Source organism: Theropithecus gelada, chromosome X (genome assembly GCF_003255815.1).
Source record: "Theropithecus gelada isolate Dixy chromosome X, Tgel_1.0, whole genome shotgun sequence".
In the NCBI taxonomy this organism is placed as follows: domain Eukaryota; kingdom Metazoa; phylum Chordata; class Mammalia; order Primates; family Cercopithecidae; genus Theropithecus; species Theropithecus gelada.
In genome coordinates, this window is record NC_037689.1 from 82,818,949 (window position 1) to 82,831,434 (window position 12,486).

The following is a 12,486-nucleotide window of genomic DNA, read 5'->3' on the forward strand; positions in this document are numbered from 1 at the left end:
GGTGTGGTGGCTCATGTCTGTAATCCCAGCACTTTAGGAGGCCAAGGTGGGTGGATCACCTGAGGTCAGGAGCTCAAGACCAGCCTGGCCAAAATGGTGAAACTCCGTCTCTACCAAAAATACAAAAATTAGCCAGGCGAGGTGGCAGATGCCTGTAATCCCAGCTACTCAGGAGGCTAAGGCAGGAGAATCGTTTGAACCCAGGAGGTGGAGGTTGCAGTGAGCTGAGATCCCACTACTGCACACCAGCCTGGGTGACAAGAGTGATACTCCGTCTCAAAAGGGCATACTTTAACTCCAGTATCCTAGGCAAAAAAACCTGTTATCCTTGAAACAAAACCAATGAGGAAAAATTAAAATGTGCCATTTTGGTGGTTGTTTCATCAACAAGCTTTTAATGAACAAATCATCTGCGAATCATTTCCACTGCCTATTTTTGCATATCTATTATTCTCCAGCTTCCCCACCTTTACATGCCTCAAAAGCCAACAGTTGCTCACCAAGCGGATAAAGCCAAATCCTTTATCCTTATGAATGAAGACTTCGCCTGCCTTTCCATATTTCTCAAATAGTTTCCTCATTTCTTCCTCGGTGATGTCGGGAGGAAGATTTCCCACAAAAAGACGGCTTCGTTGGGTGAAGGTCTTCTCTCCTGGTTTTCTAAAATTCTTCAGGTCAATAGTCAAGCCTTCATCTGAGAGAAGACACACAGTCACTTAAAAGACTGGGGAAGGCCGGGCGCGGTGGCTCAAGCCTGTAATCCCAGCACTTTGGGAGGCCGAGACGGGCGGATCACGAGGTCAGGAGATCGAGACCATCCTGGCTAACACGGTGAAACCCCGTCTCTACTAAAAAATACAAAAACTAGCCGGGCGAAGTGGCGGGCGCCTGTGGTCCCAGCTACTCGGGAGGCTGAGGCAGGAGAATGGCGTGAACCCGGGAGGCGGAGCTTGCAGTGAGCTGAGATCCGGCCACCGCACTCCAGCCTGGGCGACAGAGCCAGACTCAGTCTCAAAAAAAAAAAAAAAAAAGACTGGGGAAATAGAATTACAGTTGTATCCTCAAAGACCTATAACCATTGATAGATTAGGAAACACTAATTGTTGTAGAGAATGCAAACACCATTTCCCAAGGCAACCTAATCACTTATGAGTATATTGTGCCTTAGAATGTGAAAGCAGTATGCAGAAATCTGCAAGGACATCTGAACAGCTCTATGACAGGCCAGAAGTCAAGCTGGACTAAGCAAGAGAGAGAAAAATATAGGCGCCACTGGCCAAAGAGAAAAATTAAGCAATTCAAGGAAGGAGCCCTATGTTACAAGGGATCAGATTTTAACATTCAAAACATACCTTCAGATGAGAATAAACAAACAAAAATAAAATAAAAATAAAAACAAAAACAAAACCAAAACAAAGTAACGGTTCCATTTTCCTAATCTCTCACCAATTTTCATGACCTTAACAGTTCCCATTCTTTCAGGCTGGGGGCAACGGAATGATGAGTTATGAAAGAGCAATTCTTTATAGTAATCTCTGGAAATAAAGTTGGGATTGGTTCTAGTCTTAGAGGCACACAATTGGTACTCACACGGGAACATATACTTAAAGACTTTTCACAATGAGCTGGTACAGGCTCAAGGCTATAAGTACAGTACTCAGTACCAGACTCCTCCATTTAAGCCTTAAAGACTTTTCTATATTCTTTTTAACTACCAGTCATCTGATGACTACCCCTAAGAACCATGCTGAGGTAACACATGCAGACATCTGTTTAGCAATAGAATGTGCCAACACAGCAAAGCAACTTGTACTCAACTGCTTTCATACATGTTTGCTCCTTGGTTTTGGAAAATCAGCCTTTTCCATCATAAGAAGTATTAAGAGGTAAAGAAGAACAAAGGTGTGCCATAAAGGCCTATCTAATTCCCTTATAAGCCCGAGAAACTAATCTAAAAACCAAGAAACCATTCCCAGAGGGAATCTATTTCTACTCCATCACCTAGCATATACATACTTTGGCTGCTGGCCTGTTGCCCATTTGCAGGTATTGGTGGTGGTGGCGGCTGCTGCTGTTGCTGCTGGTGGTGCTGCTGCTGGTGGTGGTGTTGATGATGCTTTCTTGGAGTATGGTTTTGCTTCTCCAAGTTAAAAGTTTTATTACTCTGCATTTTTGCACCCTACAAAGAAAAAGTAGACTAATAAATAAATTCAGTACTAATAACACAATCAGCCACCTTCCTGATGAATTATATGTAATTCATCACCTTTGGTGCTCTGGCTTTTGCCAGAGGCAAACAATTGGTTACTTTGAACAACCATGACAAAGAAGAACAATTCAAAAATGTATGAGTGTTGTATATGGAAACAATGTTAAAAAAAAAAATCTTGCGTTCTGGAGGTTACAAAATATAGCAAAAATCAAACAAAAAAGGAAAAAATAAAGAAAAAATAAAGAAAAAGGCCAGGTGCAGTGGCTCATGCCTATAATCACAACACTTTGGGAGGCGGAGGTGGGAGGACTGCTTGAGTCCAGGAGTTTGAGATCAGCCTGGGCAACATGGCTCATCTCTACCAAAAAAAATACAAAAATTAGCTGGGTGTGGTGGCACACGCCTGTGGTTCCAGGTACTTGGGAGGCTGAGGTGGGAGGATCACTTGAGCCCAGGAATTCAAGACCAGCCTAGACAATACCACGAGACCCCATCTCTACAAAAACATTTAAAAATGACCCAGGCAGGCTGGGTGCATGGCTCAAGCCTGTAATCCTAGCACTTTGGGAGGCCGAGGTGGGTGGATCACCAGGTCAGGGGTTTGAGACAAGCCTGGCCAACATGGTGAAACCACATCTATACTAAAAATACAACAACTAGCCAGGCATGATAGCAGGTGCCTGTAATCCCAGCTACTTGGGAGGCTGAGTGAGACAGGAAAATCGCTTGAACCTGGGAGGCGGAGGTTGCAGTGAGCTGAGATCGCACCACTGTACTCCAGCCTGGTGACAGAGCGAGACTCCGTCTCCAAAAAACAAAACAAAACAAAACAAAAAAACACTACCCAGGCATAGTGGCATCGTAGTCCCAGCTACTCAGGAGGCTGGAGCTGGAGGATCACTTGAGCCCAGGAGTTAGAGGCTGTAACAAGCCATGACCGTGCCACTGCACTCCAGCCTGGGCAACCGAGCAAGACCCTATCTGAAAAAAAATAAATAAAAACAAAAATCTAAAAACAACCAGGCATTAGCAGTTACACTGCACATAAAAACTAAATCAGTACTGGATGAGGACAGTTTGTACTAGAATGGCTTAAGGAACTTCCCAGTTCAATACTATACATTAATAGAAAACTACTTTTCCAAAAGAATCTACTCTTAAAAACTGGCCCCATCACACATTCAGGCACACTATAAAAACAAAATGATTGAAATAGATTCTGGTTATCACAAGGACAAAGACTAGTGAAGTCTTATCTTCTCTGGCACCCACCAATCCTAGCCCACAGTACATACTGTGTAAGTAACAGTGGTACAAGTATGGGCTGTGAGGTTAGGCATCCTTAAGTTTGAATTGTGTTTCTCAATTGTGTACTACTTACTAGTAAATTATTCTGTACCTGCTTCTTCAGTTGTTCTAAAGGGGATGATAAAAATACCGCTCTCAAAGAGGCTATGAGAATAAACATGTGAAAATGCTGGCTCACTAATGGCATACAGTACACACTCTAAATATTAATCACAACGGAAAGACAAATGACTACTAAAGCAATAAAAGCAAACATAAAAAGATAGGCCAGGCGAGACAGCCCACGCCTGTAATCCCAGCACTTCGGGAGGCCGAGGCCAGTGGATCAGCTGAGGTCAGGAGTGCAAGAACAGCCTCACCAACATGGTGAAACCCCATCTCTACTAAAAATACAAAAATTTGAGTGGCGCGGTGACACATGCCTGTAATCCCAGTTACTCAGGAGGCTGAGGCAGGAGAATCACTTGAACCTGGAAGGCGGAGGCTGCAGTGAGCCAAGATTGTGCCACTGCACTCCAGCCTGGGCACAAGAGCGAAACTCTGACTCAAAACAAAAACAAAAACAAAAACAAACAAAATAAATAAAAGGAGAAAAGATAAACAGGATGGGCACAGTGGCTCACATCTGTAATCCCAGCAATTTGGGAGGTCTAGATGGGAGGACTGCTTGGGCCCAGTAGTTAGAGACCAGCCTGGGCAACATAGTGACCCCATCTCTACAAAAAATATGTATAAAAAAATTAGGCATGATAGCACACTCATGTAGTCCAAGCTACTTGAGAGGCTGAGGCTGCAGTGAGCTGTAATCATGCCACTGTATTCCAGCCTGGGCAGGGAGAATGAGATCCTATCTCAAGAAAAATAAATAAATTTAAAAAATAAAAATAATAAAATGTTAAATTCTATCATTTAAAAATCAACATAAGATTAAAAAGAAAACAAGTGTTCCGTGCTCCCAAATGTTGAAATAAAAAAAAACCAAACAAGGCCAGCATGGTGGCTCAGGCCTGTAATCCCAGCACTTTGGAAGGCTGAGGCGGGAAGATGGCTTGAACCCGGGAGACCAGCATGGGCAACATAGCAAGACTCAGTCTCTATTTAAAAAAAAAAAAAAAAAAAAAGGTAGGGTGGAGGGGAGGCCAGGTGCAGTGGCTCATGCCTGTAGTCCCAGCTATTTGGGAGGCTGAGGCTGGACAATCACTTGAGCCCAGGAAGAGGAGGTTGCAGTGAGGCAAATCATAACACTGCACTCCAGCCTAGGCAACAAAATGAGACCCTATCTCAAAAAAATGAAAAAAATAGGCTGGGCGCGGCGGTTCATGCCTGTAATCCCAGTACTTTGGGGGACTGAGGCAGACCAGATCACCTGAGGTCAGGAGTTTGAGACCAGCCTGGCCAACATGGTGAAACCCTGTCTCTACTAAAAATACAAAAAATTAGCCAGGTGTGGCAGTGTGCACCTGTAGTCTCAGCTACTTGTGAGGCTGAGGCAGGAGAATTGCTCGAACCCAGGAGACCGAGATTGCAGTGAGCAGAGATGCTGCCATTGCACTCCAGCCTGCGCAGCGGAGTGAGACTTGGTCTCAAAAATAAACAGGCCGGCCGGGCGCGGTGGCTCAAGCCTGTAATCCCAGCACTTTGGGAGGCCGAGACGGGCGGATCACGAGGTCAGGAGATCGAGACCATTCTGGCTAACACAGTGAAACCCCGTCTCTACTAAAAATACAAAAACTTAGCCGGGCGAGGTGGCAGGCGCCTGTAGTCCCAGCTACTCGGGAGGCTAAGGCAGGAGAATGGCGTAAACCCGGGAGGCGGAGCTTGCAGTGAGCTGAGATCCGGCCACTGCACTCCAGCCTGGATGACAGAGCAAGACTCCGTCTCAAAAAAATAAAATAAAATAAAATAAAATAAAATAAACAGGCCGGGCGCGGTGGCTCACGCCTGTAATCCTAGCACTTTGGGAGGCCAAGGTAGGAGGATCACCTGAGGTTGGGAATTCGAGACCAGCCTGGCCAACATGGTGAAACTGTCTCTACTAAAAATACAAAAATTAGCCAGGCGTGGTGGCGCATGCCTGTAATCCCAGCTATTCGGCAGGATGAGGCAGGAGAATCGCTTGAACCTGGAAGGCGGAGGTTGCAGTGGACCGAGATCATGGCCGTTGCACTCCAGCCTGGGCGACAGGAGTGAAACTCCGTCTCAAAATAAATAAATAAAAATAAATAAATAAAAATGAAGGAAAAAAAAAAGATTATTGGTATAATCCAGACTGAATTCAAAAGTGGAGTTTTAAAATGCAAATTTTCAAATCGATCAGGTTAACAAACTGAGGACGGTCTTCCTTATTCAAGGACAGTTCTCCAGGAATTAAAAGGACATCAAACCTAAATCCATTCCCTCAAACACAAGACGCTCTAGTAATAATTTAGCTGAAGGAAAGATGCAGAAAAGGACTTTTACGAGCATCATATTAATACTATATGCTTCCTTTGAAATAAGAGAAAATTGGCTGGCTGCGGTGGCTCACACCTGTAATCCCAGCACTTTGGGAGGCTGAGGCAGGCAGATCACAAAGATCAAGAGCTCGAGACCAGCCTGGCCAACATGGTGAAACCTCATCTCTACTAAAAATACAAAAATTAGCCAGGCGTGGTGGCGGGTGCCTGTAGTCCCAGCTACTCAGGAGACTGAGGCAAGATAATTGCTTGAACCCAGGAGGTGGAGGTTGCAGTGAGCTGAGATTGCGCCACTGCACTCCAGCTTGGACGGCAGAGCAAGACTCCACTTCAAAAAATAAACAAATAAATAAAAATAAAGAAAATTAGGTAGGATACGACGGCTCACGCCTGTAATTGTGGCACTTTGGGAGGTGGAAGTGGGTGGATCATTTTGAGGTCAGGAGTTCAAGACCAGCCTTGCCAACATAGTGAAACCTCATTTCTCCTAAAAATACAAAAATCAGGCCAGGCGCAGTGGCTCATGCTTGTAATCCCAGCACTTTGGGAGGCCAAGGTGAGCAGATCATGAGGTCAGGAAGTTGAGACCAGCCTGGCCAACACAGTGAAATCCCGTCTCTACTAAAAATACAAAAATTAGCTGGGAGTGGTGGCGGGTGCCTGTAATCCCAGCTACTCGAGAGGCTGAGGCAGGAGAATCGCTTGAACCCGGGAGGCGGAGGTTGCAGTGAGCCGAGATTGTGCCACTGCACTCCAGCCTGGGCGACAAACCTAGACTCCGTCTCAAAAATAAAAATAAAATAAATAAATTAGCCAGGCATGGTGGTGTGCACCTGTAATCCCAGCTACTTGGGAGGCTGAAGTGGGAGGATCACTTGAACCCGGGAGAGAAAGATTGCAGTGAGCTGAGATCACACCACTGCACTCCAGCCTGGGCGACAGATTGAGACTATCTCAAAAACAAAACAAAACAAAACAAAACACAAAAAACAAAAAATAAAATTGGCCAGGTGTGGTGGCTCACACCAGTAATCCCAACACTTTGGGAGGCCGAGGGTGGACTGCTTGAGGTCAGGAATTCAAGACCAGCCTGACCAACACGGTGAAACCCCGTCTCTACCAAAAACACAAAAATTAGCTGGGCATGGTGGTGGGCACCTGTAATCCCAGCTACTCAGGAGGCTGAGGCAGGAGCATCACTTGAACCTGAGAGGCGGAGACTGCAGTAGGCCAAGATGGTGCCACTGCACTCCAGCCTGGGCAACAGACTCTGTCTCAAAACATAATAAACACAAAAAATTATATTTCTCAAATGAAAGAAATGTGACACAGGCTTGATAACTACTGATTTTGACGATGAGTATATGGGAATATTTTCATGTGTATAAAAACATTCCTAATCCATTTTATGTCACATCCCACCAAAACTGAAAACATCAATGCAATTACCAAATTCTGTATCCAAAAGTTTAGTAAGAGAACAGTTAACAAGAGCTATCAAGATGTTCATTCATAGTCTTTAATTCGGAAATTCTACTCCTGGAAATTTATCCTAATAATTTTAAAATTGAAAACTACACTCGTGAAAATGTTCATTGTAATGGACTTTATAGTAACAAAATAATAAAAATGACTTAAACTTCCAAAACTAGGGGAAAGGTTTTCATGAAATTATGGTACAGCTATATAATAGAATATTCACAGCATTAAAAATTATGAAGACCACATAAACACGACTATGTCTGATACTCTAACGGGGAAAGGGTTTTTTTTTTTTTTTAATTTTAAAGGTGTGAATATAGACAAGGAACAGAAGGTAGGCAAAAATGAAAACTGCATTGCTTGTAGGTTACTGATAATTTTTCAATTCACGATTTCATTAAAAAAATATTCAGTGAATGCCTACCATTTGCTAGGCACTATTCTAGATGGTTAGAGTGGATCAGTGAACAAAGCAGATTCTTGCCTACAGAGCTTACTTCTAGTGAGAGACAACATATATAAGTAAATTATATAGTACTTAAGAAGAGGTAAGTGCTATGGGAAAATAAATTAAAACGGGGGAGGAAGGTAAAGTGGATAGGGAGTGGAAGGAGGCAGATGGTAATAAACCTCACAATATTTGACATTTCAGCCAAGATTTAAATTTTCACGTTTATATCATTTAATCAATTTTGTTTTTCATCAATTTTATAAGGTATCAGAAATTACAATTAAAAATCTATTTAAAAATTTTTAAACAGAAATTACTATCGGATACTTATTACAAAATGTATTAATATAGAAAATTTAGAAAAACCAAAATAAATAAAAATACAAATATAAAAATCCACAGACCTGCCACTAAAAATAGTCACTATTAACATGTTGGTATATCCTTCTAATCATTAATTTAGGTATTTGAAATGAGATATGATAAAAACTATTCTGTAACCTGTTTTTTCCACTTTATGATGTATCATAAACAGTTTTCACGTCATTAAATCTTTTACGCTAATGGACACAGCATTCAGTTGTCAACCAAGTCCCTATTGTGTTGGACACCTGGGTTGCTTCTTATTTTTCACCATTATAATCAATGCTCATAGCTAAATCTTTGGACATATCCATGATTAAATATTCCTCCCACAATTTTCCATTCTTGCTTATTTAGACATACATTATCATTTTGGTAACTGATAATGCACCCTTGTATATTCAGTTTCCTAATTTCTGCTAACGTCAACATAATTGTAATTTTTAATGACTAAAGTTCCCCAGAATGTACTAATTTAATTTACTAAACTACACCCTACTACAAGACATTTAGGTTGTTGTTTTTGGCTTTTCCTATTATAATGCTGCAGTAAATGTCTTCTGGCTTTCAGTTTTATTTCCATTTAATTATTTCCATAGGATAAATTCTTAAAAATAGAATCTACCCTGTGACCCTTGCCACAAAGTGCAACATCGTTTTCTCAAAAAGTTGTAAGGATTTTAAATGCCACGAGCAGGTGTAGCAGTTTCATGGCAAATGAGATACCTTTAAAAAAAAAAAAAAAAAAAAAAAGGAAATAGTCTTTTAAAAAATAAGATATAAAAGCAGGAAGTTAAAACACACGAAATCTAAAGTCCACCCTGGAAAGAGCTGGGGATGGGGTAAGGTGGGCATCAGAATCAAATCTTTTCCTATTTGGGTTCCAGGTGTTACCTCTCTCTTCCCCTGGCCCCGGAGAGGCCCAAGATGGAATGTACTAGTGAAGACTGTCATACTGTATAAAGCACCTAGAACAGTGCCTACCAAGTAGCAAGTAGCTCGAGAAGTATTTCTTCCTATCACCTACTTCTCATGACCACCAATATAATTTGGAAATATGTGCAGAGCCCTCTTCAGAGTAATAAATTCACCGTCGCCTAAATACTGGGCCTCTGAAAAGTGAACACAGCGCAAACATCAGCAGCAAAGATTTCTATCTACTTATGTGTTCCTGAGACTAATAATCCTGATGAAGAATTCTGAGAGAAAATACGTATTGCTGATTAGAAAGACTAACTACTGGGCATGTTACAATTGAACAAATGTTTAGGTACAGGACCAAACACTACATCACACATATCTGAAATCTTAATCTGGTATAAATTTACGAGACTGAGATGGCCGCCTGGATGGCCAGCCTGAAAGCTGCAAAATGAACTAAGGTCCTTTGCTAAGAGTTTCTTAGGACTTTTCATTTAATAACAAAGAAGGTGGACAAAGACACAGTATAAATATAGCCAGGCCACCCCCCCCCAACTAGAGTTGCCAGATTCAGCAAATAAAATACACAACCCACAATTAAATTTCAATTTCAAATTTAGTTGAAACTATGCAACGTATACTTAAAAATAATTGGTTGTGTATGTGAAATTCTAATTCAACTGGGTGCCCCGTGTTTTGTCTGGCAACCCTATCCCTTACACCTACCTCAACTTCGATTAAAGACAGCAAAGTGCCTCCCAGTTCTCTCTAACCTCGACTTCTCTGTTAAAAACACAAAGAAACGTGTCAGGTTATGGTAAGAGTTTCTCAATCTGGAAAATAAAATACTCGATGCGAAATCCATAAATTTAAGTTTCATTTTAAAAAGTGACGCTATATAAATGCGTCAAGGAGCCAGGCGGTAAGACTAGAAAAAGGGCATACAGAAATCAGACTACGAAAGCGGTGGGCTCTGGATATGCAGAGGAACTTTCCAGCTAAAAATTTTGACAAAGAAATATCGCTCGAGGGGCCCCATTTGCCCATTCTGAATTAATGGCCTCGCGGGGCCGAGAGGAGGAGCGCCCGACAAAGCGCCTCCTCCTCCAACCAACCACGACTTCAGCGATCTCTCATAATAGACCCCACACCCTCGGGCCCAGAGCGGCTCACAGGCCGGCAACTTACACTGACACGGGTAAGATTCGGAGATGAGTTGCACAAAGAAACGCGGCGGGAACGAAAACGGGGAAAGCCCGATGCGAAGCGAGTTAAGAGAGGTGGGCCCCCGCGGGTGGGCTGAGAAGGCAGTGTGGCGGCGGATACAAGGCCTCAAGGGGCCTCGGAACCGCCATCCTCCCTCCAAACCTAGCTTCACCCTCGCCTCTTCTTTCGCTGATTGTTCCAAGAAATCCCACTACCCTCCCAAACAAGAACCAAGCCGTCCCAAAACTCACCCTCTACCGACTGGTCTCTCCTCGGAGTAACGGCGACGCTACACGGCCTCTCCCGTCCCGAGAAAAGAGCGCGCGACCGCCGGAAACGAGACGACGGAGCTCGGTGCCTCCCAGGGGTACAAAGTGGCATTCTCGATTGGTTAGCTGAACTGCCAATCAAGGTTTATCTCCCGAGCGGAATCATTTTTCCGCCATTTCTTAGATTCTATTGGCTGCCGAATGCCAAAGGCTTGCGTTCGTGTGAACGACAGATGGGGACAAAGAGCGAGGCTCTGTACCTAATGCGCATGTGCAAGCGGCCTGGCGCGTGAGACGGAAAAGGAAAGGGGGAGGGGGAAAAGGAAAAGGAGAGGAGCTGGGGCTGGGGGTCGGAAGGAGAGACATAAACGAACTAACTGAAAGACTCAAAGACTAAGTGGTGGGAGGGGGAAAGGAGAGGAGAAAATGGGAGAGGAAAGTGGAAAGAGGGAGAGGAAGGGGAGAAAATGCGCGCGTAGGCGTGCTCGGAGCAGTCCTGCACTGCGCCTGTGCAAGAAGCAAGAGTAACAATGTCATTGTATTCAATGTAATAGATTTGGCCTTTTCCTACTGAAAAAGTGCCCCGCCATGTTTCTTTTTTCACACTTCCTTTTTAGGGCTTGCATCCTGACACTACATGATTTCTAGGTGCTTCTCCTGTTGCTGGGGCTGCTCGGGAAACGCAAATGAAATAGTCAACTCTTTGGTCATGGTTACAGACGGGATGGGGGAGGGGGGGGTGCATCATACCTTAGTCTCTGCGTGATTACACAGAATTGTAACCAGCACCCTCATTTCCATGGTAACCAGAAAACTTAGCAGTCCAAACATCACTATTGTTCCTATGATTTACAGAGAGATTCAACAGGTGTCATCATTGCCATGGATATATTGTAGGCCTCTAGATCAGACTGTATATTCCATAGGAGGCCTATCAGTAACTAACCTTCATTGTTTCAGTAATGCCTAACTCGCCCTGCCCCCGTGGTTAACCAAGGACTACAAGGATCAATTGATAAGTATTTGTTGTTAATTCCCATTAATTAATTCACACTCAGGGTTGCAGGGTATCCCAATGGGCGCCACCTTATGTGGGAACGCAATGATCTAGACTTGGGCTGTTCAATAGAACTGTCTGCAATGATGGAAAGGTCCTATGTCTGCTGTGTTCAATATGGCAGCTACTAACTATAAGTAGCCATTGAAATAGAACTAATGCAACTGAGAACCCGAATTTTTAATTCTGGCTGGGTGCAGTGCTCATGCCTGTAATCCCAGCACTTTGAGAGGCCGAGATGGGAGGATCGCTTAAGCCCAGGAGTTCGAGACCAGCCTGGGTAACACGGCGAAAAACCATCTCCAAAAAAAAAAGCAAAAATTAGCCTGTCATGGTGGAGCGTCCCTGTAGTCCCACCTACTCGGGAGGTTAAGGTTAAGGTGGGAGGATAGCTTCAGCTCGCTTGGGAAGCAGAGGCTGCAATGAGTAGAGATCGCGCCACTGCACGCCAGACTGAGTGACAGAGTGAGACCTCGTCTCAGTTTAAAAAGAAGAAAACTAGGCCGGGCGCGGTGGCTCACGCCTGTAATCCCTGCACTTTGGGAGGCCGAGGCGGGCGGATCACGAGGTCAGGAGATCGAGACCATCCTGGCTAACAAGGTGAAACCCCGTCTCTACTAAAATACAAAAAAAATTAGCCGGGTGCGGTGGCGGGCGCCTGTAGTCCCAGCTACTCGGGAGGCTGAGGCAGGAGAATGGCGCGAACCCGGGAGGCGGAGCTTGCAGTGAGCCGAGATGGTGCCACTGCACTCCAGCCTGGG

The 12,486-nt window shown here is 43.9% G+C and overlaps 1 protein-coding gene across 4 annotated transcripts in view; it reads right to left on the reverse strand.

The window, feature by feature from the left end:
- Nucleotides 1–12,486, reverse strand: part of NONO (non-POU domain containing octamer binding) — a 49,589-nt gene that overhangs the window by 8,822 nt on the left and 28,281 nt on the right. Inside the window, exons 2-5 of one of the 4 annotated variants that reach the window (XM_025373164.1) lie at nucleotides 10,651–10,757; nucleotides 9,920–9,976; nucleotides 2,017–2,179; nucleotides 501–694 (exon numbers count right to left, since the gene is read on the reverse strand). In XM_025373164.1, coding sequence (XP_025228949.1) covers nucleotides 501–694; nucleotides 2,017–2,170 — 348 coding nt within the window. In that variant the 5' untranslated portion in view covers nucleotides 2,171–2,179; nucleotides 9,920–9,976; nucleotides 10,651–10,757. Of the gene's footprint in view, nucleotides 1–500; nucleotides 695–2,016; nucleotides 2,180–9,919; nucleotides 9,977–10,650; nucleotides 11,179–12,486 lie in introns of those variants that run through there. The other 3 variants (XM_025373163.1, XM_025373165.1, XM_025373166.1) reach the window with 3 other exon arrangements.